This window comes from Leucopleurus acutus (assembly GCF_964270905.1).
Source record: "Leucopleurus acutus genome assembly, chromosome: 2".
Classification (NCBI taxonomy): Eukaryota; Metazoa; Chordata; class Mammalia; order Artiodactyla; family Delphinidae; genus Leucopleurus; species Leucopleurus acutus.
Window position 1 is genome coordinate 95,358,457 of NC_139143.1, and position 27,716 is coordinate 95,386,172.

Genomic DNA, 27,716 nt, shown 5'->3' on the forward strand with positions numbered 1-27,716 from the left:
ACTGAATCAGTAGAAGGTAAGTATTAGGTAACTAAGTTTATTAGAAACTTAAAAGAATACAATTTCCAAATTTTCTTTTTACAATATTTTAACATTTTCTCAGGTTGGTCAGAGATTACATTTGAAATCTGATCTTTAAATTTCAATTTAGTAACTGATGGGGCTGACCACACTCCTAGGAAGTCTCAACAAGGCATGAACACTACTTCACACCTAGTTGCAACGAGACAGCATCTAGATCCCTGAGCAATGATTTAGACTTTCTAGGACTGGTTTCCTCCTCAATATTCAGGGACAAGGCACAGGGTTTCCTAAGCTTGTTTCTTTCCTTCTCTAGCACTTAAGTGGCTAACAAGCTGTTTTGCTCTACCTCTATGGTGTACATAAGTCATATCACCCTAGGTCCATGTCCTACTTAAGCCCCACTTTTTGTAAAAAACAGAAAAAAAAACTGGGAAGGAAAGGAAAAGCACCACTATATAGCCAGCTAAAAATTTAACTTAGCAATCTTTTCCATATGACTACCACTATACTACTTCATATACAGTTGAAGAAAAAGCAACTGACACATCCTTTATATGCTTTTTCACTTTTACCCACTTCTCTTAGATTCTTCGATCTATTATAAAGCAAACTTGAAAATATTTACATAACATTTCATTGGTGGACTTATACTCAACAAATTAACAATGGCAAAATGATTCCCTTGAAATTACAACCTGTGGAAGATTTGAAGTAGTAAAAGTTAAACCCTGATACAGTATTAAACTTATCTTTTTACATATAAAAATAACACAGTGGGATATTTTATTCAATAAGATACAATCTTTAAGATCAAGAGAGAATATACAAAACTATTGTATGTAGTCTGATGTATTTTACTGTATAATAGGAATAAATATATATAGAACAGAAAGTGCGAGGTCTGTTTGTAGAGAAATCACCATTTACTTAGGGGTTTAAAGCCAAGTGTTCTGCAGGTACCAGCCAGGAAGGAGCTACTGCTGCATTTAAAACAATGTGATCATTATAAAATAAAGGCCTTAAATCTATAAACAATAACAAAAACACACAAACCAAATGAAAATGTACTAAAATTTAATCATCCATAAAAGCTGTAATTTAATCTGACAGTAAAACACAAGAAGCAATATTAGAGGTGGTTTAGTATATTATATATTTTAGCTTTGAAAGCCATAGAAATCAGTTATCCCAGTTTTTTTCTCTATAAAAGACCCATTTTTCCAAAGCATTATGCACAAACAATTTTAATTAGAATATAATGACAGAATGATATTTCATAATTTTTTAAATATAAAATGAAGTCAATGACTCAAAAAAGTTATCTGCTGCAATGAGTCTGAGGGGAAATTTTCATAATCTATATCATTACAGATATAAAGTATAATGGTTCAACTTTTTAGTGCTTGACAGGGAGGAAACATGATAAAAAGGTCAATATGAAATCATTTGATTATAGTAGCAATATCTAACATTTGAAATGCATCCATGCTCTTTTGTATAATCATATTAGAGTCAAGTATATTTATTTTCACATCTGTTATAACTGCTATTGCAAAGGAGAAATACTATTGTCTTATTTTCCAAGAGATATACACAGAGCAATTCTTTTCTCCAGGGAACTTGTGCAAACCAATATAAGATCTAAACTCTTCACATAATATATAAAACAGGAGAAGCCTCTTCAGATTTATTTTTTGAAGTCTGGAATGCTGGCACTTTCCAATTAGGCAACAGTTCTTCATTCCTGTAATCTAGAACATTGAATAGATAGATATATATATACTGATATATATGGTTAACCTTGATGTCAGAAGATGATAGTAAATAAGTAGACACATAATAATACAGAGAGAAATAATGATTTTGGCTGATCATTATTAGATAACTAAATTATATTAAACATATATAGTAACAAGGCTATTTTAAACTCCCTTTAAAAATGTTTAAAAAATAGTTTTATTGTACTTAGTGTTTCACAATATATCTGGCAGTCCTGTCTGTAAAGAGGAAAACAGTGATTATTTCATTTCTACCCCAGTATCATCTTATTTTTAAAGGTTCCTTTTCCACTAAGGAAACAACTCATGCCTGCATCAACTTCCCAATGGAAATTCTTTATCCAACCATTTTATGATTATTTATATTAGGGTTACCTATTCCAATTCAGGCTAGGACAAGAAGAAATGATACAGAAAGAGCTAATGCCCATTTTCAAGGGCAGAAGACTCAAAGTTAGGTTTACTGCTCAGCAGAAAAGAATTAGGTTAAAGGAATAATTTCCTGAAGATGAATTTCTTTCCTCAGTTTAAAAAAGTAGGACATATTAGAAAGAGAGTAACACGCTTCAGTATGATTTTGCCTAACGGCTAGGGCTAGGTAAGCTGCCCTTAAGGTTCACATACCCTTACTAAAACCATTTATAGTGGCTATTTAAATTTATTCCATATCTCAGTACTTCTTAAATGGGATCAACATAGCACTTCAAGTCTATAATCACAGCAAAATGCTCTGCAAAGTATTCTGATGACTAAGTGACCTATTATTTGGTATTATCAAATATGCACAGAGATCTCAGGTAACATTAAATATATTGTAAGCTGAATTACCTATCAGAGCCTAAGAATTTATGCAACCAGGATGAAAGTCTTATTTCTAGATTTAGGTCAAGATTTCTTTCCTCTAAGGTAACACTCATAGTAGTACACTGTAGGGTGTACGTGAATGAATCTGCCCAATAGGCCAGGAGACGGCACCTCTTCCTTTAGACATAAGCTAAAAGGACATTTTCTGAGAACTGGACATTAAACGAGGGTCAGCTAAGATAATGATAAAAATGAGCCAGTCAGGGGCTTCCCTGGTAGTGCACTGGTTAAGAATCCGCCTGTCAAAGCAGGGGACACGGGTTCAAGCCCTGGTCCGGGAAGATCCTACATGCCATGGAGCAACGAAGCCTGTGCGCCACAACTACTGAGCCCCGCACTCTAGAGCCTGCAAGCCACAACTACTGAGCCCATGTGCCACAACTACTGAAGCCCACGCTCCACAACAAGAGAAGCCACCACAATGAGAGGCCTGCACACCACAACGAAGAGTAGCCCCCGCTCGCCGCAACTAGAGAAAGCCCATGCACAGCAACGAAGAACCAAAGCAGCCCCCCCAAAAAAAAAAAAGCCAGACAACTAACTGTAGAAGAGTTAAATACATTTCAGAACAGGAACTGGAGTTCTCATTTTTTTCTACCTTTGTACCCTTACCTAAAGAAACACAAATACTATCAACTTTAACAATAATCACCTTCAAGGAGCTGATGATTTATAGTTACTGACTCAAGATTTCACTAAAAGCCTAAGCAAGCATTTGGCCAGAAGCTGTTTTTCCAAAATCTCACTATCCAGAGGCAATCTGTGACCTTTACTCCTTTCTGTCTATTTTCCCTCTACTTCATTTCAAAAAGGGGTACAATTACTCAGTTGTTTCCCCTAAGAGAGTTTCATTCATATCTCTAAGGAAGCACATATTAGTTAATTTGATGCTCCAGAAGATGTAATCTACTAAACAGACCCAAGAGACCTACAAGAGTTTTAGCACAACCAACTCTCCTCTAAGCGGACCCAGTTTAGTAACAGTCCCATAATTAGCATCAAATTACATCATAAATCCACTCCATGAAAGTATTCTTTTATGGTAATGTTTACAGAGTTGATGAACATAAGTAAAAACTGTTCAGGGGATTTAAATATATAATTAAGGGAAAACAAATGGTCCCACATGGCCTGGTTGCTTACGTGATAGGCAGCGATAGGCAGCTTCAATGCGGCCACTAATTTCTCTCCAATGGGTTCACTTAATGAAAACTTAAGTGGTACTTAAAGTTGACTACTACCTACAGACCTACAGAAGAAACATTTGAAAGACGTCAACCCACACCTGAGAGGAAATGACTTCTAAAACTACACTGACATACCAACACACATCCAGCAGAATGGCTCAAGTTACAAACACTGACAATACCAAATTTGGGGAGGATGTGGAACTCGTAAACTGCTAGTAGGTGTGTAAACTGGTACAACTACTTGGAAAAATTTCTTAGCAGTATCCACCAAAGCTACCACATATATAGTGTATAGTCTGGCCATTTCATTCATACACACACACACACACACACACCAAACAGAAATGCATGCACATGTACATAAAGACTTGTACAAGAAAGTGCACAGGACAGCTTCATCTACCACAGGGCAGACAGCAGAAGCAAGAAGAACTACAATCCTGAAGCCTGTGGAACAAAACCCACATTCACAGAAAGACAGACAAGATGAATAGGCAGAGGGCTATGTACCAGATGAAGGAACAAGATAAAACCCCAGAAAAACAACTAAATGAAGTGGAGATAGGCAACCTTCCAGAAAAAGAATTCAGAATAATGATAGTGAAGATGATCCAGGACCTCAGAAAAAGAACGGAGGCAAAGATCGAGAAGATGCAAGAAATGTTTAACAAAGACCTAGAAGAATTAAAGAACAAACAGATGAACAATACAATAACTGAAACGAAAACTACACTAGAAGGAATCAATAACTGAGGCAGAAGAACGGTAAGTACCTGGAAGACAGAATGGTGGAATTCACTGCTGTGGAACAGAATAAAGAAAAAAGAATGAAAAGAAATGAAGACAGCCTAAGAGGCCTCTGGGACAACATTAAACGCAACAACATTCGCTTTATAGGGAGGGGTCCCAGAATGAGAAGAGACAGAGAAAGGACCAGAGAAAATATTTGAAGAGATTATAGTCAAAAACTTCCCTAACATGGGAAAGGAAATAGCCAACCAAGTCCAGAAAGCACAGCGACTCCCATACAGGATAAACCCAAGGAGAAACATGACGAGACACACAGTAATCAAATTGGCAAAAATTAAAGACAAAGAAAAATTATTGAAAGCAGCAGGGGAAAAATGACAAATAACATACAAGGGAACTCCCATAAAGTTCACAGCTGATTTCTCAGCAGAAACTCTACAAGCCAGAAGGGAGTGGCATGATATACTTAAAGTGATGAAAGGGAAGAACCTACAACCAAGATTACCCGGCAAGGATCTCATTCAAATTCGATAGAGAAATCAAAAGCTTTACAGACAAGCAAAAGCTAAGAGAATTCAGCACCACCAAACCAGCTCTACAACAAATGCTAAAGGAACTTCTGTCAGTGGGAAACACAAGAGAAGAAAAGGACCTACAAAAACAAACCCAAAACAATTAAGAAAATGGTCATAGGAACATACATATTGATAATTACCTTAAACGTGAATGGATTAAATGCTCCAGCCAAAAGACACAAGCTTGCTGAATGGATACAAAAACAAGACCCATATATGCTGTCTACAAGAGACCCACTTCAGACCTAGGGACTGAAAGTGAGGGGATGGAAAAAGATATTCCATGCAAATGGAAATCAAAAGAAAGCTGGAGCAGCAACACTCATTATCAGATACAATAGACTTTAAAATAAAGAATGTTACAAGAGACAAGGAAGGACACTACATAATGATCAACAGATCAATCCAAGAAGAATCTATAACAATTATAAATATATATGCACCCAACATAGAGCACCTTAATACATAAGGCAACTGCTAACAGCTATAAAAGAGGAAATTGACAGTAACACAATAATAGTGGGGGACTTTTAACACCTCACTTACACCAATGGACAGATCATTCAAACAGAAAATTAATAAGGAAACAGAAGCTTTAAATGACACAACAGACCAGATAGATTTAATTGATATTTATAGGACATTCCATTCCAAAACAGCAGATTACACTTTCTTCTCAAGTGTGCATGGAACATTCTCCAGGATAGATCACATCTTGGCTCACAAAATCAAGCCTCAGTAAATTGAAGAAAATTGAAATCATATCAAGCATCTTTTCTGACCACAACACTATGAGATTAGAAATCAATTACAGGGAAAAAAACGTAAAAAATACAAACACACGGAGGCTAAACAATACGTTACTAAATAACCAAGAGATCACTGAAGAAATCAAAGAGGAAATCAAAATATACCTAGAAACAAATGATAATGAAAATACGACGATCCAAAACCTATGGGATGCAGCAAAAGCAGTTCTAAGAGGGAAGTTTATAGCTATACAAGCCTACCTCAAGAAACAAGAGGAGTCTCAAATAAACAGTCTTACCTTACACCTATCTAACCTTACATCTAAAGGAACTAGAGAAAGAAGAACAAACAGAACCCAAAGTTAGCAGAAGGAAAGAAATCATAAAGATTCAGAGCAGAAATAAATGAAATAGAAACAAAGAAAAAAATAGCAAAGATCAATAAAACTAAAAGCTGGTTCTCTGAGAAGATAAACAAAATTGATAAGCCATTAGCCAGACTCATCAAGAAAAAGAGGGAGAGGACTCAAGTCAATAAACTTAGAAATGAAAAAGAAGTTACAACAGACACCACAGAAATACAAAGCATCCTAAGGGACTACTTACTACAAGCAACTCTAGGCCAATAAAATGGACAACCTGGAAGAAATGGACAAATTCTTAGAAAGCAATAGAAAATATGAACAGACCAATCAGAAGTAGTGAAATTGAAACTGTGATTAAAAATATTCCAACAAGGGCTTCCCTGGTGGCACAGTGGTTGAGAGTCCGCCTGCCGATGCAGGGGACACGGGTTCGTGCCCCGGTCCGGGAAGATCCCACATGCCGTGGAGCGGCTAGGCCCGTGAGCCATGGCTTCTGAGCCTGCACGTCCGGAGCCTGTGCTCTGCAACGGGAGAGGCCACAACAGTGAGAGGCCCGCGTACCGTGCAAAAAAAAAAAGAAAAAAAAAAATTCCAACAAACAAAAGCTCAGGACCATATGGCTTCACAGGGGAATTCTATCAAACATTTAAAGAAGAGCTAACAACCATCCTTCTCAAACTCTCCCAAAACATTGCAGAGGAAGGCACACTCCCAAACCCATTCTATGAGGCCACCATCACCCTGATACCAAAACCAGACAAAGATACTACAAAAAGAGAAAATTACAGACCAATATCAATGATGAATATAGATGCAAAAATCCTCAACAAAATACTAGCAAACAGAATCCAACAGCACATTAAAAGGATCATACACCAGGATCAAGTGGGATATATCCCAGGGATGCAAGGATTCTTCAATATATGCAAATAAATCAATGTGATACACCATATTAACAAATTGAAGAATAAAAACCATATGATCATCTCAAAAAAAAAGAAAAAGAAAAAGAAAAAATAGAAAGTGCACAGGCACCATACTTGTTCCTGGAAAGAACCCATATGTCCATCAACAGCAGAATACATAAATATATTGCTAGTATAGTCATACAATAAAAATAAACTACTGCTGTATGCAACAAGGATTATTCTCAAAAACATTTTTGAGTGAAAGAAGCCACACATAAAATAACACATTAAGTGTTTTTGTTTCTGTTAAGTTCATAGAGGCAAAACTAATCCATTGTGTCAGGAATCAGGGCTGGGATTACATCTGAGGAGGAATGACTATTACTGATATATATGTGTGCTCACTTTGAAATATTTCATCAAAAAAAAAATTATTTTCAGATAAACCACTGTTCCACTTCAATTCAGCTTGAATTTCGGTGTGACCTTGGAAGGCTTTCTATTCATTGAACCACTATTGTTTGGACACCCATTCTGTACTAGGCACTGAGGATGTACTGGTGAGTAAAACAGACATGATCCTTGCCCTCCCTCAGACAGCTTAGAATCTCATGGAGAAAAAGACAAATTATCCAGTAGATGAACATATCTATAAGTTATATAAAACATTTACAAATTACAGAAGCCTGGAAATACCCTAAGAGGTGAAATGGGAAGTGGTTAATGTTGGGGAAAGCCCCAAATAAGAGGATGAGAAAGGTATCTGCTCTGCTTTTAGCATCTTACCTGGCTCAGAGCTGCTGCTTATTGTGGGTCTAAAGCAGCAGACATGATTTCTTTTTAGGCTTCTTCTTTTCCACTGGTGTTTTTCTATTTATCTGTCTGACCAGGTCATAAAATATCTAAATAAAAACAAGAAAAAGTACTTATTTAACCAATATTTGAGACCTTGTTCCACAAAACAATCTTGATTCTGTGAAATATTATTCTGCTCTTGGATCTGTATTTTGCTGCTTCTTAGAAACAGCAGGTTTCTAAGAAGCCTCAGCTGATTTTCAGTCAGGGTAAAGCACAACTTACCTACTTACAATGAGGGAAATAAACTTGCTCTTAGAGATATTCAATAACAAATTAGTAAAAAGAATTAGTAGTGAAAAAAACAAGATAGTGAAGTGGAATCTTTGATGCTTCAAAAACCTAATTATTAAGAGAACAGTTAATGCTTCACTTATATCTTTATACTTGCTTTATTTTTAAAAAAGTTCTAACTTACAGAAAAGTTGCAGGTACCAAGAACTTATGTATTTTCTTCACCCATATTCACCAGTTAGTAATATTTTGCCAAATGTACATTTTTCCAAAGAAGAAATGCAGATGGCCAACAGGCACATAAAAAGATGCTCAACATCGCTCATCATCAGGGAAATGCAAATCAAAACCACAATGAGATATCACCTCACACCTGTTAGAATGGCAATTATCAAAAAGAACACAAATAACAAATGTTGATGAAGATGTGAAGAAAAGGGAACCCTCCTACACTGTTGGTGGGAATGTAAATTGGTGCAGCCACTGTGGAAAACAGTATGGAGGTTTCTCAAGAAAACGAAAAATAGAGCTACCATATGACCCAGCAATTCCACTCCTGGGTATATATCCAAAAAAACCCAAAAACACTAATTTGAAAAGATACATGCACCCCATGGGACTTCCCTGGTGGTCCAGTGGGTAACACTCCATGCTCCCAATTCAGGGGGCCCAGGTTCGATCCCTAGTCAGGAACTAGATCCCACACGCATGCTGCAACTAAGAGGTCCGCATGACGCAACTAAAAAAAAAGATCCCTAGTGCCACAACTAAGACCTGGCGCAGCCAAAGTAAGTAAGTAAGTAAGTAAAGAAGTAAATAAATAAATATTTTTAAAAAAGATACATGCACCCCAATGTTCATAGCAGCATTATTTGCAACTGCCAAGATATGGAAGTGTCCATCAACAGATGAATGAATAAAGAAGATGTGGTGTATATATACAATGGAATACTACTCTGCTATAAAGAACGAAATTTTGCCATTTGCAGCAACATGGATGGACTTAGAAGGCATTATGCTAAGTGAAATAAGTCAGACAAAGACAAATATTGTGTGATATCATTTATATGTGCAATCTAAAAAATACAACAAACTAGTGAATATAACAAAAAAGAAGCAGACTCACAGATACAAAGAACAAACTAGTGGTTACCAGTGGGGAGAGGAAGGGGGGAGGGGCAATATAGGGGTAGGGGTTAAGAGGTACAAACTATTAGGTATAAAATAAGCTACAACGATATATGGGGAATATATGGGGAATAGCAACATGGGGAATATAACCAATATTTTATAATAACTATAAATGGAGTAAAACCTTTAAAAATTATGAATCACTACACTGTACACCTATAACATATAATATTGTACAGCAAACTATACTTCAATTTAAAAAATAATGGTCCTAAGATTACAAGCCTAAATTAATTGTTGAAGGGGGGACCCCTTCATTTACCCCCCTTTGGGATAAACAGATTTATCCCAAAGCTATTGATTCATTTATATTTTCTTTCTGGTCCATCCTACCCACTCTCCCATTTTCTTTCAACCATTTAATTCTATTATCTTATTTCTAAGAAAGTTGAAAACTTAAGAGTTTATGAACAAAATGGTAGTTTCTGTTTCACAGCTCCAAAGCCCTTCAAGAACTTAATGTTCATAAGCCATAAACAAAATCTCATTAGTTCCCCAGCCTCAGTGCATAATCTATAAGTGAAAAATAACAAAAGGATAAACTAAAATAGTAAATTAATCAAACAGCATGTTTCTTCATGGTAGCCATGGGTTTCTGGTACTAAACAAAATGGTAACTGGTTTTGTGGTATTACCCTTAAGGAGTTCCTTGGCAAACGGTGCCTACCTCACAGCAGCAGTGATGAGAGCAAGTTCGAACTATAGTTATTTGGTTAGATATGCTGAAAGCCCTCAGTCTAGGTTCTTCCTCATCCTTCTGAACTACAGAAAAATCTAAAGGGAACACAGAATAATTTCTCAATCCCTCTATCACTCCTTAATTGGGATGTTTTGATTCCAATTATTATTCCAGCATCAGCAAAGAACAATTAATTCTTGATTAAGACTGATGTGATTCTGATACAACTATGTACTACTTTCAAAACACAATAAAAATGATGAGTTTTTTAAAAAAATATTTATTTATTTTTACTTATTTATTTATTTTGGCTGTGCCGTGTCTTAGCTGTGGCACGTGGGATCTTCGTTGTAGCATGCGGGACCTTTTTTTTTTTTTTAAGTTGAGGCATGCAGGCTTCTTACTTGCGGCGTGCATGCGGGATCTAGTTCCCCGACCAGGAATCAAACCTGGGCCCCCTGCATTGGGAGAATGGAGTCTTACCCACTGGACCTCCAGCGAAGTCCCAAGAGTTTTTTTTAAAAAAAATTATATATTCTCTGATATAGATAGTAGAGAATTAGAGGGCAATTTAGTTAAGCAGGATGTCCCTGTATGATTTCAAACTTGAGTCCAAGAGTTCAATCATGTGAAAGCATGATCTCTCTATCTTCAGGCACTCAGAAATCACACACATATTTTCAAGGCATTAGCTGTCTGAGGAACTATTAACTACCCCCAAAACTCCACAGTTGGATTATTAGGCTATCAAGAGAGAAATATTAAAAGAAAGAAATTATTACACTCTCAAGAATTTCTAGCATAAAGTTTGTATGTTTTCCAAAAGAGTAAAGAACCTTAAGTAGCTAATGTATTTCATTTTGTTGTATTTTTTTTCTATTTTTGTTTTATAAACCTTCATGTCAACGGTTGATTTCAACGAGGCTACTGTGAAAAAGCACCTCTGCTGCATGGGAAACTGAAACCCAGAGGAGGGAGATCTAGTAGCATGTAAGTTCCCACAAACAGGTAATGCTTGAAAGGTAAGGAATACCTCCGGTCCACTGTGCTCACTGGACCCTGGCCCAACTCAACCTCGGCCGAGTCCTATGAACTTGGTGGTCGGGTACCAGTGAGGGTGATCACAGGACAGCAGGAACTATATCTCTAAGGCCAATCATCCTGCAGATGGTGACCGTGCACTACTACTCCCCTAGCCAAGCTCATTGTTTTACCTCATGTGTTTATGTGTTTTACCTTAACGTTCTCTCTCTTTTCTTTTTTGGTGGTGGTGTGGGGGAGACTAAACCAAAAATCAACATTTTATGATCAGCCATGTTTTTCAGGATAACATCTATGAAACTGTAATTCCACAACAGAGAAAGTTGAAACTAGAAGCATTTCATACTTCCTTTCATTTACTTGGCAGTGAATTACAAATAACTGTTGTTGAAGATCTCAGCAGGACTTGTTCCCCATTAGGATGTAAACTTCTTGAGGGCAAGAATAGTCTCTGTCTAAATGACTGTTACCCTGGTGCCTAACACAGTGGAACATAGGAACACAATGAATATTTGCTGAATAAATAAAATTTATGAATTTCTTATTTTTATGTATTTATGAAAACTGGTTTTATCTGAAAGACAAGCTTTGACTTATTATTTGTAAAACTTATTTATTTATTTATGGCTGCGTTGGGTCTTCATTGTGGTGCGCGGGTTTCTCATTGCGGTGGCTCCTCTTTGCTGTGGAGCACAGGCTCTAGGGCGTGGGCGCGTGGGCTCAGCTGCTCCGTGGCACGTGGGATCTTCCCGGACTGGGGCTCAAACCCGTGTCCCCTGCATTGGCCGGCGGGTTCTTAACCACCTCGCCACCAGCGAAGTCCCACAACCTTAAATTTTCTTCGTGCCACACGTTTAAAGTAATTTGGTCATTTAAAAAGTCAAATAATAGTCTACAACCATAATATCAGTGAAGGAAAAGTGACCAAAAGAACCAAAGGCCAGAGAGGAATCATAAGCAAAAACACACCAGAGGACTCTGATAACCTAAACCAGTCTTAACTCTCATCTATGTTGTAAGTGTGCTGAACTCTGACTGATTACCTGTGATGCTACAAATGGCAAGCACACTGGCAAATGAAGACTTCTGTACTACTGGGAAAGGAAAGAAGCCTATTCTGCTTTTTTTTTAAGAAAAAAAAGGCTTATGTTAAAATTAACAAAAAGCAAAGGAACCTCTTAAGATTTTGCTTGGATGTAGTGGTTGCAGTTGGGGATTGCACTAATCTTTTAGGGATCCAGTAAACTATTGGCCCTTTACATCCAGGCAGGCAAGCTTACTTGTTAAGCATTCCTGTCCCCAGCTATGTTCTCAGGATAGTGGAGTAGTTAAGTCACGGACAAAAAAAGCCTTGTGCACCTGCTGTTATCCGGCCTAAAAGACCGAGTGAATCATAGTTCTGTATCCATCCACACTCACACAGATTCTTCCCTTTGAGTCATGCACCAAAGGGAAGCAGGACTCAAAACACCAAATTCCATGATACCTTTCTGTACAACATAAGTTCATTACAGTAACTACTTTGATTTTTTTGTTTTTCTACTTGACTTTACAACCTTTTTACACACATCTGTATAGGTAATTGTTATAATACAAGGGTGATGTGACAATTTTCACACACCACTTTCTGGCTTATCATTTAGAGGCTTAGCAGGACTTTAAAAAACATATTCTTTAACTTAAACCACCTCTTTGCCAACAAGGTAAATATAAGTGTCCTCATCACAGCCAACAAAGTGATTTCATATAAGAGAAGGAATGAGGTTTCTAGGAATTACTTAGTGTTTTCCATAAATTGATAGATAAAGACTACTTAAAAGAACACCACTTTTTCTTTTTTAAAAAATGTTTTTGGCTGTTAACTTGAAAGAAAGGAAACTAAAAAGGCACTTATTTGTGCTGCCTAGCAGCTGTAGTTTACCTCATTAACGTTGATCTTCGACTTTGCAGAAGATTCTAAAAAGGCACAGTTACACCACTGTCTTGCTAAATTCTGACCCTGTTCTTTGCCAACTACTCGCTCATCTTCCAGGTCACATTTATTACCAACCAAAATCATTGGAACCTGCGAGAAGGAAAAAATCATATAATAAGCCCTAACATACTTGTTACTCAGCCTTTTATAAGTAAGCAACTACCAGCCACCAACTGAAATGTGTTAGTTAGGACTATAATCTTCATCAAGTGCTTAAAAAAAGGTGTATGTACGTGTGTTGGGGGGAAAATGGAGGGGGAAGAGACAGAAAAAATATGGACAAGATTCTACAACACTGATCTGCTAAATTATTTTAAGACTATAATCCCAAAATGCTCAGGTAGACTAATGGTAATGGCTGAATTCCAAGTAGAAAAATCTGAAGGAAAAGGAACCTCCTGCAATACTCATTGTCTTGGTGTGTTTTAAGTGCCTCATCTCACAGGACCAAAAAATGCCAATAGTAGCGGCAAGACCAACACGTTAATAAGTTTTACTTCTACAACTGACATCTAGATCTGCAGACTAGCTTAGGTGAGATATTAAGGAAAAGAATAAAAATACAGCCACTGAGTAGCTATGTCTTCATCTACAACTCAATCTTTAGTTTATTACATGGGATAAAGAGATTAACATTACCAGAATTCAGTGATTTGCATGTAATTGCCTATGAAAAGAGAACTCTCTTAGATGAATTAGTCATGGGAAGAAAGAGAACTATTCATTAGGTTATGGTTGGTCATGAGTCATATGGTGCAAATTCCTCCCGCCTACAGTATTACCCAAAGTTGAGGTCTTAAGCAGGTGCCTATGTTCCCATTAATAATGAGAGAGAACACACAAAAACAGAAAAGAAGGTACAAATGAAATTTTATATCCTAATTTATACAACTTTTGAAAAAGGAACTTTCTGTAGCTCAAAACTGAGACAAACGTAAAATATACATTTAATCTTTGCAAAAAGGCAAAACAACAATGATGCTATTCATCAAATAAGACAAGAATTCTAAAACAGTATATTTTACCACAATAAAAAATTAACATTAAAAAAAGAATTCTAAAACAAAACCAAAAAAATATATAAAAATGTAAGTTAATTAAAATCTTTAACATAATTCAAAGGAAAAAACTAAGTAAAAACTGTACCAACAGAATTTTAGAAATAGGAACACAGCATTACGGTTCTTAATAATGTTCTCTGAACACTGTTTCTGACATAACTACCAACTTTCCAAGCCCAACTGGAGTCCCCCTTCTTCTACCAAGTACTCTTTGATTCTTCTTTCTCCACTCCACTTATGACCCACATAGCACCATGTAGGTCATAAGTGCAGTGGAGAAAGAAGAACTTTACATACGTGTCCTTCTTTTCTAATCATCTCAGCATATTATCTGTAGGTAAATTTAGAAAGCTTAAAAACGTTTTTGGTCACCAGGGCTCTTAGGCGCATGGTAAATACCCTCTAAATCCTCTACTGATAGAGAAAATGGACACTTTTTATTTGGCCATAGAGAGATGGCAGTATGCTATATATATAGAGAAATACTTACATCTTCTGTGTCCTTAACCCGTAAAATCTGTTCCCTCAGGTCTTGTAAGTCATTAAATGTGGACTGAGCTGTAATAGAATATACTAGTGCAAACCCTTGGCCATTCTTCATATACAAATCTCTCATCGCTGTAAATTGCTCCTATAATAAAAAATATGCAATTATAAATATGACTTCTTAAATGTATATTGAAACAATTTAAATCAGAATAATCACAAGTGAGCTACTGAATTTTTTTTTTTTAATGTATGTATGTATGTATATATAAATATTTTTTGGCTGCATTAGGTCTTCGTTGCTGCACGTGGGCTTTCTTTAGTTGCGAGCGGGGGCTGCTCTTCGTTGCGGTGCACGGGCTTCTTATTGCGGTGGCTTCTCTTGTTGCGGAGCACGGTCTCTAGGCACACGGGCTTCAGTAGTTGCAGTACGCAGGCTCAGTAGTTGCAGTACGCAGGCTCAGTAGTTGTGGCTCGTGGGCTCCAGAAAGCAGGCTCAGTAGTTGTAGTGCACGGGCTTAGTTGCTCCGCGGCATGTGGGATCTTCCTGGACCAAGGCTCAAACCTGTGTCCCCTGCATTGGCAGGCAGATTCGTAACCACTGAGCCACCAGGGAAGCCCTGAATTCTTTATTACATGTTATCATGACAGGAAACATAAGACGTGATACACGGTTTCTGGAAAATTTGACATGAATGTCCCTGTCCCCTACGTACACGACTAGAAACAGCTACAGAATTAGAACGGAAATCTTAACCACTTTAATTTGTTTCTGTGTGATTTAGAAAAACTGCATATAGTTCCTTTTTATATACAGATTTTAATTATTTTGGTGCTACAAAAGATGATGTCCAAGGTAGTGGTTTTGGAAAAGAGAAGTCCAAGTACTGAACTCTGAGGCCCTCCAACATTAAGAGGTTGGGGAAATGAAGACAAATCAGGAAAGGAGACTTAGGAGTAACGAATCATACAGGGAGAAAAGCAAGCAAGTGTTGTTTCCTAGAAGTCAAATGAATAAAATTTTTACAGATAAGGATAATGACCTACTGAGTCAAAGGTTGCTGAAAAGTCAAGAAGGTTGAGGATATATCCGAGGGATTGATTATGAATGACAGACCATGGACTTGAAGCTGTATAAAGAGGGGGTTGAGGATATGATAGATAATCAAAGATGTTAGATTTAACAGACTGCAGATTACAGTCAGGTTGAAAGGCATGAAAGGAAGTGAGATGGAGAAACAAGAGATGGTTAGTAGAGAGTAGGACACTTGAAAATGAGATTTAAGATGGTATTATGTTACTGGTAATCATATAGTCTAGGGTAAAGACCACGGGCATGAATGACTGAAGCAGGGTGGAGGTCAAGGACCTGAGAGGCCAAGCTACTGGATCATCTATATTACCCGTAAAGATTCTATTTGGATACTAAAATCACCAAGAATTCGGACTAAAGCAGTGTTGGAGAAAGTAAGCAAAAATCCTTAAGGAGTAAGGAGTGATCTAGAACAAGATCAAAGAGCATCAACTACTTTCCAAACGTTATGCAAGGCACTGGGGACAGAGAAGTAAACAGAAAATTACAACACAGCATGCTGAGTGCTAGGATGGTATAAATACAAGATATTTGAGAGCACAAGCGGAAGATCTCTGCAGAAGGGGAAAATTTTAATTTGGACAAGAGGAGGAAGAAACAATGCCCTCACACTTGTGGAGGCTGTGAAAGGAAGAAATAGAAAGTATTTTTTTTTTTAACTGTTGGGGTCTTTGGGAACAAAGGAGAATTATTGCTGATTCAGAAGCTAGGAAATTTGGGGGTTGGACGAAGTGGCAAGAGGGGGAGGTCTCAATTTAGCTGATATAAGAAAGAAGGAGTTCCAGTGATCCAAAGCTTCCTGTTGGAATCAAGATCCATTTTCCCACAAAAGAATAGAAAAATATGGTATAATTCGTACTCTAATTGCTCCAGTCTGCTTAAGTTTTTTTTTGATCTGAAGCTTTCTTACCATTTATAAAATTATAGTGGGAATATTTGTGCTGAATTTTAAAACAACTTAAAACATTTAAGAATACCATCCATTTTAAAGCTAGGAATTGCCTAATAGGTAAAGTCTACGTATATGGAGAAAAAAAAAAGAAAAGAAAATCATTTAATGTGTGCATTTTTTGTGGTAGTATAATTGTGGCAGAATAAAACCATCATTAATTAATTAAACAATTAAAAAGGTGAGGACAAATGAAGACAATGAAAATAAAAGCAAATACACATATACACAAATACACAAATATAAAAGACATTTTGTGCCAAGTGATTTATAATCACTATCTCATTTGATCATTATAAGCACCCTATAATGTACTAAACGTCACTATACTCATTTAAGCATGTGAAAAAGGAGGCTCAAAATAATCCTAAAGATTTTTGTCAGAACACACGTATCTGTCACCAGTCCCTTGAGATGTTAAAATGCTAATAAAAAGCAAAAAAAGTTTTTTAAATAAATGAATGACCATGGTGTTAAGAGTTAGTCTTATTTAAACCCAGAGAAATACCTATTTTAACTAAAATTCCGTATTTAAAATACTTTCCTTTTGTTTGTTCGTTTAAAGCACTAAGAGCATCATCCTTACCTCAATACAGGGAAAAGAAACTCAACACACAGATTCTGTAGGTGAGCGCAACATACAATTTAATAGTGATATGTGGGCATTAAGTACATCATAGATAGTTTCACACACATAAGAAAATTTAGGAAGCCCTACGTTTAGAGACTTAACGTTCTTAATCAGAACAAATGCTTTTACTCACAGAAATCATTCAGGTGACCATATACTGTTCACAAATGAAAATCTGTCCACCCACCCTACCCCCGCCAAAAAAAAGAGAAAACATCCTTACTGTTCCTGCTGTATCCAGGATTTCGAGCATACACTGTTGGCAGTCTACTTCAACTTGCTGTTAGGGTCAGGGCAGGGGGGTGGGGGGTGGAGGGGGATGAAAAAGTAACATCAAAATGTCAGTCTGTTTTCCTCCCACCTCTTCACTCAAAGTCCTTATTAACAACTACAAAGCCTTTCTCTAGCAGTTTGCTGTATTGGTGGAGACCAAGTTGGTACTACAGTAAAGAACAGGAGGTCTCAAACACATTCTATTAATAATACAGAAGCTAGAACTGTTAATCCTGAGTTTAGATATTTTTCTGACCACTATAAACTCTGAGTAATGATTGTTGTTATTATTAGAAGCCAATGGTCATATTCTGCAATTTAAGAAAAACTGCAACAAACAGGTATAGTTCTAACAGGGAAAAAAAATGTATAAAGTATGTATATTTATATTATCTTCAAAACAAAGCACAAAAGCAGCTCAAAACAGCCAATATCTGGGGGTAAAGAAAACTTTGCCAACTTACCAGATTCAAGTTGTCAAAGTTTTACTAAAATATGCCCAAATTTAATACAAAGGAAATTCTTAAGAGATAAAGGGAACACAGTCACACTGAACCTATAGAGTTCTCAAGACTTTAAAAAAAGGTACTTCTTTGGAAAAGCTGTGTGTATAAGGTGAAATTTCATATACTGAATTCTACTTTCCCAGGGCTTTACAGAAGAGAAGGTTGTCCTAAAGAAAGTATCAACTATTAGCTGTGAGGAAAATGTTCAATAAAGAAGGGATTAAGAAAAGTGCTTCAGCATTCAAGGTACATATCTCCGTTTGTAGTTAAAGCTTTAACCAGCAACTTATTTGGGGGAAATTTCAGTAATGCAACATGGTCTTCTAAAAATAAACATATTAACCTAAGGACTATTTTAAACTCTGCTTCTCTGTCAGATCAGGAATTGATGAGGAGCACCACAGGTGGATCTACAAACTCACTGTCTACCACTTACGGGACAAATATGATAACAACCTGCACAATCTGTGAATGGGCATGTTCAATGAACAATGAATTAGGTCTGTAGTTTCTCAATATATATCACAATTTTGTTTCCAATTTACAGATAATGAAACTGCTCTGCCAGTAGGCTTGATGAACTTAATTCAGCAAAAGTTATAGCACTATTTAAAGGTAAATTCTAAAACATCTACCAAAGCAACCCTTTCTTATTTGTTGAAAGGCAGGTTAATCTTTTTGGGGGGCAGTGGGGTATATCGTTGGTTACTAGGCTTTCTTACAACACTGTCTCTTCCCCCCCATAACATACTTGGGAAATAAAATCATGAAAATTCTCCACAATTCTAGCTAGTCTTATAGTTAAATAAAATAGTATTTTTTGTCAAGACCAACTATTAAAATTTTTTTTCCTTTTAAATAAGCTTTATTTTTTAGAAAGCAGCTTTTGGTTCACAGCAACACTGAGCAGAAAGTACAGAGTTCCGATACACCCTTTTCCTGCTCCCTGCTAGCCTCCCCCACTATCAGCATCCTGCATCAGAGTGGTACATTTGTGAGAATCAATGAACCTTCCTGTATCAACACATCATTATCCTGCAAAGTCCACAGTTAGCAATTTTACTCTTGGTGTTCTGGTGTTACAGAATCCAACTCTTTAACTTTTTACAGTTTAAAGGAGAAATATTTTTTAAGTTATTATACAACTAAACAAAAATAACTTTCAGTTACTGTATAACTTCAAGCATAAAGTGTTCTTAATTTTAGTTCACAAAAAGAGTAATCAAAAATATACCTATTTATATGCAATTTTTCTACATTAAAAGAATTCCCACCAGGAAAATGTGTACATTAAAGAACAGATTACTAATCAGTAACAGAACATGGAGCTCTCTATAGCTAATAAGCAGTGTTCTACGAAAAGTATTTTGTCTTGGTGAAACTTTTAAAAACAAATACAGAACATCTGTATCATTTCTCAAAACTATTTTCAAAAAAGCAATTCCATGGATCAAGTTTTAAAGTCATAAGAAACTACTTGTAAGCATGTGTATACAAGTTTCATATTTTACCTTTCTGTAGGAATCTTCTATCGTTGGGTCATATTTTTCAACAAAAATTCCCTGAACAAATTGAACTGTCTAGAAATTTAAAAAAAGCAGACAAAAGTTAAGGACTTAAAAGAAAAATCAGCCCCTCTTAAATGTTACTTAACTTCGCAAAGTGGTAAAGGTTAAATGTAATTATATGAAAACTCTGTGTAAACATGCAAATGTGAAGTGTCATTATTTTTCAATATAAGGATACATTCATAATTAAGAGTACACTTATGAAAGGAGGTGGTCATGTTAAAAACTGTCATCAATGCTGCTGCTGACATTACACTGTTAAATAATTACTATATTAAGTTTTAAAATACTACCAGGATACAAATAAGGACATGGATTCTAATTTACTAAAACGTGAAAATTTATCAGTATTTAAACTCCTATTACCCCTCTATGTATCTATAGCAAGTTTTATCTCATACCCTCAAAGGAGAGAGACAAAACATTGTAAATTTTAAAAAGTCTTGAACAGTCTTTCTAATTGTGGGGGAAAACAGAAGAGGGAATTAAAATTTATTGAGTTTATTAAATTTATAATTACATTCAAATTTCATATTCGCCCCAGAAGTAGTTGTTTTTCTGATTTGCCAGCTGAGATGCAAACATATACCTTCCTGATTCCAAAGCCTTACTCTTTGCATAGGAAAACATTACCTACTCATCTTTTTCAGATTATCTACTTTTATCTCTAAAATTTCTATAAACAAAGATGGGAAACTAGGTATTTTACCATTCAGTAAATGAAAAGAAGTACAGAAGATGGTTGTGAAATATTTCCTAGATAGCTTTAGAACGGGGTCTGGTACATCACTGCCTAAAAGCAAGGGTAAGAATGTGGACTGAGGTCATTCACACTTCAATTAGCCAGAGGAATATTTTATATACTATTTTAGCTTGGATTAAATAGATTAATTTGAATATAGTAAACTTCTTCAGCTATCTATAATGGTGGTTCCATTTCCTCAGCTCTCATTTACTCTTCAACCCACCCCAGGATGGTTATGGCATCATCACCTTACTGTAGCTGCTTTTATCACATCCAGCTACTATGCTATGACTTCTGAGCAGTCAAGTAAAGGTACATTATTTACATTCAAGTACAAGATACATTCTTCTATGCTGGATCCTCCAATCCTACCTACTCTTTAAATGTTGAGAGGTACTCAGAGCCCAGTCCTGAGTTCTCTTCTCTCTCTAGTCTCTCCCTAGACAACCTCATTAATTCCTATGGATTTTAAATTAATTTATTTATTTTAAAAAGGTAATTCATGGACGTAGGACAAAATGCAAAAGACACAAAAACATATGTAATGGTAACTAATTCTATTTACCATCTTTTCCAATTCCACTCCCAAGGAAGTAATTGATATGTTATCTGCAGCTTATTGAACCTTGCAAAAATAGCCTCTGTTCTTTTATAATATCTCCCCCCCTCATTCTTCCTTTCTTATAAAACACATATGGTACTCTACACTGCTTAGTATCTTTTTCCTCCTAAGTAATACAGCTTAGATATCATTAATTATCAGTATATACAGAGCTGCTGCATTCTTTTTAATGGTTTATAGGATTCTACTCAAAATACATATTAAAAACTTATTTAGCCCCTACTGGTAGACATTTAGGTTGTTTCCAAACTCTTGCCACTGTAAAGAATGTTGTAATAGACATCCTTGACCATGTCATTTTGTATATGTGAACTTATGTGTGGGATACATTTCCAGAAAGGGACTTGCTGAATTGAAAGTTACATGCATTTAAAATAACGGATACCAAGAGGGAAGAGATATGGGGATATATTCACTTTGTTATAAAGCAGAAACTGACACACCATTGTAAAGCAATTATACTTTAATAAAGATGTTAAAAAATAAAAAAAAATTAAAAAAATAATAAAATAACAGATACTCGCAAACATTCACCACAGAGGTACTAAATTACACTCCTAACAGTAACATAATTCCCATAAAATAAATACCATAGATATATTCATGGCAACCCAAATCATACCACAAGTCTCTCTTTTAAGCTATTGTCTTGAGGATGTGATGTTTATTTGATGTATTTACTTGAACATCTCACAAGCACATGACGTTTGACATGACTCTTGATTTTCACTCTCAAATCTGCTCATTCTCCAGTGCTTTCCTTCTACTTCTTTAATGGTCCATTCATAAAATCAGTAGCTTGACTGTGAAATTTGGGAGTCACCCTCAACAGCTCCTTCTCTCCTAGTCCTCATATCAATCTAGCACTAAGTTAATTGTCAATTCTACCTCCTATTTAACTCTCAAAACATCTACTTTTCTCTTCTTCACTGCTAATATAAGCTTCCACAAACAATAATGTGGTGTATTGCATTAACTCCCAACTTGTTTCCCAAATCTTCTCTGCCTGTCTTCTAAATTACTCTTGATAGAACAAAGTGCTCTCTTTAAAACATATATCCAATTTTGTCACCACCACCACCCTCCCAAAACCCTACTTCAACAGCTTCTCATTGTCATTAGGAATAAATTCCCAGTTCTTACATGGTCTTCAAGTCATGATCTGGCCCCTGCTTATCTCTCACCTCATTTCCCTCTACTTTCTTCCCGGTTCACTCCTATCCCAGCAACTGTGACCCTTCTCAGTTGTTCAAATGCTAATTTAGGTTCCCTTGTCATAGAGGTCTCTTAACAATATATACTTTTCTTTCAAAGTATCTCTCTCACAATTATAATCAAGTAGTTCTTTGATTAATTGTGTATCTATTACATCTCCTCCACTATAATGTAAGCTCTGTGAGGGAGACTGTGACTGTTTTTGTTCACTGTTGTAACTTTAGAGTCTGACGTTATAGAGGCTCAATGAACACTTCCTAAATAAATACAGCATGTGTACAAAAAAATGACCTTTATTCCACTTAAGTCTGGGATGGGGGTAGGGTAGGATTTACTCCACTGGTACTTGTAATAATCAGTCTCCCACACTAGAATGTAAGTTCCTTAACAATGAAAACAATTTTTATTCCTCTTTGAATCACAAACACTAGTGCTTAACATAAAATAGGTAGCCAATAAATATTTGATAAATGAAAGAATGAATGAGCCACCATTATAAAACTACACGTCCATGGTTACTGAATGAGTCCTTGTACCCTGGTAGGCCAGATATTAGGCATATAAAACATACTGCCACCTTTTCTCTTGAGCGACTAAAAGTTGGAAAGCAAGAAAATATCACCGTTCTTCTTGCATTATATTAATTAATTATAGTTAGGTGGCTAACTTACCAGAGCAGACTTCCCCACGCCTCCTGAACCAAGGACCACTAGCTTGTACTCACGCATGATGTGGTCTTTTTAAATACTGACAATCTGGGGGAAAAAAAAATCAAAGATTAATAAACATGCTAAGAATAGCCTAAGAATGTACAACTGTTACATGAAATAACATGACATTTTGTTTTTTGTTTGTTTTTTCCCTTAAAACTATCAAAAGGAAGACAGAGGCTATACAACAAAACCATGAATATTTTAATACAAATTTATAGGACCACTGCCAGGCATTTTAGTTCATTACAGATTATCTTTGACTAGTCATCAATCATTAGCCTGTTCATGTTACTTCGTATTTGATCAGAAAATAAGATGATTAAAACTAGTAGTTATAGCTACAATCACGAGCTCTTTACGAAGCTATCACTTAAACTTACATACTTTTTTGAAAAGTTCACTCATGAGCTTGAATATAATGAAAATGCTATTTTATTTGCTTAAAATATCATATGTAATTCTATACTGTTTTGTTCATTATTGTATTATTGGTGAACCACATAAACTGTTACCTCAAATATTATTATGATACAAATGGGAAAATGTAGATGAAATTGTTGAAACTCTGTAGGTAGGTACTGCTGGTTTATTTCATAAGGCCCAAATTGCTGGGACGGGGGGAGGGGAATAAATATAAACTTTATTTTTTATCTCCATGATTATCTTAAAAAGATACAAAAGAATTTCCAATGACCATGATGGTGTAAATAGGAATGAACTTTCCATCCCACAATAAACAGCTAAAACACCAAACAAAATATATGAAACAACTGTTTGCAAGACATGGTTGGACAATAAGCAGTAAAGCACTGTGATCTCTGAGAGGTGGGAAGGAAATGAAGTGAGACCTACACCTGCCCTGGCTTTCTGCCTAGAGGTACTTTTCAGATTGTGATGCAGGGAGAAAAAACTCAAGCAGAGAAGTTACCAGAGAAGTGGGAGTTATGCACAGAAAACTCCAGAAATCTGCACAGGGGTCCACCTGAGTCTGCGGCCAAACACTAAGCCAGGCATGCAGGATGAAACTCCATGAGGTAAGGCAAAGAATAAATAGGAATCTGTAAGCTGAGCAATTCCCAGAGGGCTGGGAAATATTGACATTCTGACCAGAAGAGTCTTCTTTGTTGAAAAATAGACAATTCACTTGAAACCCCAGAATATTCATACTTAGTACAGGAGTAAACAAACCCTAGAGTAAAAAATACTCTACATGCTTCCTAAAAAGGCTTAAAAATAAGCCTCAAAAGGACTGAGTCAATCCATAGATAACAACTGCCTGTCAGAACAAGTCCAAGATTTTTTTAAAGAAAAAAAAAATCCACCATTCAACAATATAAAATTTTCAATGTCCACAGCATCCAATAAAAATTAATAGACACATAAGAAAGAAAGAAAATATGACCTGAAACTAGGGTGGGATGAGTCAACTGAAACAGACCCAGAAGTGAGATAATGGAATTAGCCAATGAGGACTCTAAAACTGCTATGATAAATATGCTCAAGGATTTAATGAAAATATGAGGAGAGAAACGGTAGACATAAAAGAACCAAAATGAACTTCTAGTGTTCAAAAACAGTATGTGAAATGGAAATATAACCGATGGGATTAACATTATATTAAATACTGCAGAAGGAAATTTCAGAGGAACTGAGATGAAGATAGAAAAAAGTTGATGAGGAGGGTAAAGAGTGGGGAGATGGAAGGAGAGGGAGAGAGAAAAGAAAAGGAAGAAGAAAAATAAAAGAAGAAAGGAAAACCACAGCTATCAAGTATATGTGTGTAACTGGAATGGGGTGGGGGTGGGGTTGAATAATAAAATACTTTCAAAATTTGATAAAAACTATAAATCCATAGATCCAAGAAACTCAGTGAGCCCTCTCCTTAGTATAAATACAAAGAAAAGCACAAGGCACAATAATCAAATTCCTGAAAAACTGTCAAAGAGAGAAAATCTTACAAGAAGCTAAAGGAAGAAGTTTAGCCACAGAGGAACAAAGTTAAGAAAATATATAGACTTTCTCGAGAAGCTATGCAAGACAGAAGAAAATACATCTTCCAAATGCTTAAAGAAAAATATGGTCAACCTAGAATGCTAAATACAATGAATGTATCCTTCAAAAATGAAAGTGAAATAATTTTTTTTTTCAGATCCAAAAAAAGAGAGAAAAGCTGGGGGAAGAAATAAGTTCACCAACCTGCACTTAAAAAAAAGCAAAAAAAATTCTTCAGGTGGAAGAAAATGATAACAGATGGAAATGTGGATCTACATAAAGAAATGACAATTGGGGCTTCCCTGGTGGCACAGTGGTTAAGAATCCACCTGCCTATGCAGGGGACATGGGTTCGAGCTCTGGTCCGGGAAGACCCCACATGCCACGGAGCAACTAAGCCCGTGCACCACAACTACTGAGCCTGTGTGCCACAACTACTGAAGCCCGCGTGCCTAGAGCCTGTGCTCCACACAAGAGAAGCCACCACAATGAGAAGTCAGTATACAACGAAGAGTAGCCCCCGCGTGCCACAACTAGAGAAAACCCGTGCGCAGCAACAAACACCCAATGCAGCCAAAAATAAATAAATAAATAATTAATTTTGAAAAAGAAAAAGAAATGACATTACTAAAGAAATAAAAAGTACCAGAAATGGTGAGAGTAAATCTACAAGACTGTTTTGGCCTCTTAAAGCAAAAATAGCAATGTACCACAGGGTTTACAACATACATAGAAGTAAAATATATTACAATAATAGCACAAGAAAGGGAAGGGAACTGGAAGTATAATGTTCAAGGTTCTTTCAACCAGACAGATCCTCATATCCTTAACCCCCTTTCAAGGCCCCCAGTGATTCTTAGTCTGAGGATTGCTGTCATTTTAACAAGATATGAATTCATCACCTCTCTCATCCAAAAATGTGTACCTTTAGAGAGGGAATCCTAATATAGTAAGGCTTATTTATGCTCCCCAAATTGCCTCCTAGGGCAATAGAATTTGGGGAAAAGCACTCAGAGATTGCCAAATTATTTTGGGTACTCTGTAAGAACAAGATATTTGTCCCGTTACTCAACTCGAGGGGTAAGAGAGTCGACTTCCAAAATCATTTTTCATACATACTGTATGCATAGAAAATTATTTTCTTTACACCTAACAAGTACCATGGATTATAAATGTATATACATACGCACAAATGCAGATACAAGAATAATATAGCTCAGATAAGAAAACACATACAAATACCCAATGAGGAATAATGTAGATTAATATTTTCTTTTTAAAGGGGGTTAGTTCTAACTCATTACTGCCAAGTTAGAAAACTACTATGTTCTTCCAAGCAAATCCCATGCCTTTTTATGGAAATCTCTTGTGCCGTGCACTCCCAACACAGCACCAGAAAATTTCTCACTCTGGTTAAGATTCCCTGACAAATAAGGAGGACAAGAATAAACATTACACTATATTTACATTTTAAGTCAATCTTGAATCCCTAACACTACGGTCTAAGTTATAACATTTTTTCACTCTTCGAACTTCAGCAAAACTACTTCTAAATTTCATAAAGTAACAACTTGATTTCTTTGTGATGCAAATAGACCCCAACTTTGTTGTTTCTGTTTTTAAATATTTAAACTAATTAAAAGATGAAATAGTTTCTCCTGCACAACTGAACCTATGAAACAAAATTCATTAAAGGAAATTTAGTTGTGACAAGAAATTTTGGAGAAAAAATTTTTTACATTAAGGAACACTGAAGCTTAACAAGCAGTTATACTGTTGGTTATATTTAAATATTTACAGAAGCTGTGAATATTTTAAATGTGACAACTGACCACAACATGTTGGGGATGGGTGAGGATGGTGGTGAATAAATATGGAAATGATGGTAAGACTTAAGTTTCTAAAATAAAGAACAAAGTTCCTCATAGTACATCATAATGCAACATCAACTGTTTTTGTAACATAAAATCACATTATCTCATTGAGAGAATATCTTCCTTGATACCTTCTCCTCTTATTCTTCTCAAGATTAGTATTTTGGGGAGAGGATGTACATAGGGATAAAGTGATCAGACATAATGTACTTATAAATGAAGTTTATAAATTAGTCTTCACACTCTAAAACCAGGTATACTCAGCCCAATAGCACTTCCTACCCCTTCCCAAATGAAAGAAGGTAAGCTCCTGTAAATAGAAGAGGCCAGTAGGGATTCTCAAAAAGAGCAGACAATTAATCACAGATTTGAGGAAAACACCTTGACAGAGGCAATAAATTCAACAAACAGAAGAACAAAAACCAAAGAAAACAGAGTTAAGAGGGCCTATAAAATGCTATAAAATAAATGTAATATCCTTAAAGAAACCTGTGAAGTTATTAAATCTATGTAAAAGACACTTTGGAAACCTAGAAAATAAAAATATGAGCATCAAAAAAAAGTTCAGTAGATGGGCTGAAGAGAAAAATGGATATAGCTGAAAAAAGCAGGTTAGTGAACCAATATACTGAACCCACCCAAACAGAGAAGAACAAAAGGATGGGGAGATGGAAAGTGTGAAAGAGGTAAGAAGGATAAATCTCACCCTAAAAAACTTCCAGAGAAAAACATATTCCTCTCCCCTTGAATATGGGCAGATTTAATAAAATATAGCAGAAGTGGTGTTTCTGACTTCTGAAGCTAGAAAGG

General features: G+C 36.0%; 1 protein-coding gene across 3 annotated transcripts in view; it reads right to left on the reverse strand.

Annotated features, from left to right (window-relative positions):
* Positions 1–1,081: 1,081 nt before the first annotated feature.
* The window catches only part of RAP1A (RAP1A, member of RAS oncogene family), a 74,037-nt gene continuing 47,402 nt past the window's right edge, over positions 1,082–27,716 (reverse strand). For all 3 annotated transcript variants that reach the window (XM_082833664.1, XM_082833665.1, XM_082833663.1), the window contains exons 2-8: positions 22,999–23,082; positions 19,689–19,757; positions 17,622–17,678; positions 14,730–14,870; positions 13,125–13,268; positions 7,990–8,105; positions 1,082–1,775 (exon numbers count right to left, since the gene is read on the reverse strand). In XM_082833664.1, coding sequence (XP_082689790.1) covers positions 8,019–8,105; positions 13,125–13,268; positions 14,730–14,870; positions 17,622–17,678; positions 19,689–19,757; positions 22,999–23,055 — 555 coding nt within the window. In that variant the 5' untranslated portion in view covers positions 23,056–23,082 and the 3' untranslated portion in view covers positions 1,082–1,775; positions 7,990–8,018. The remainder of the gene's footprint in view (positions 1,776–7,989; positions 8,106–13,124; positions 13,269–14,729; positions 14,871–17,621; positions 17,679–19,688; positions 19,758–22,998; positions 23,083–27,716) is intronic.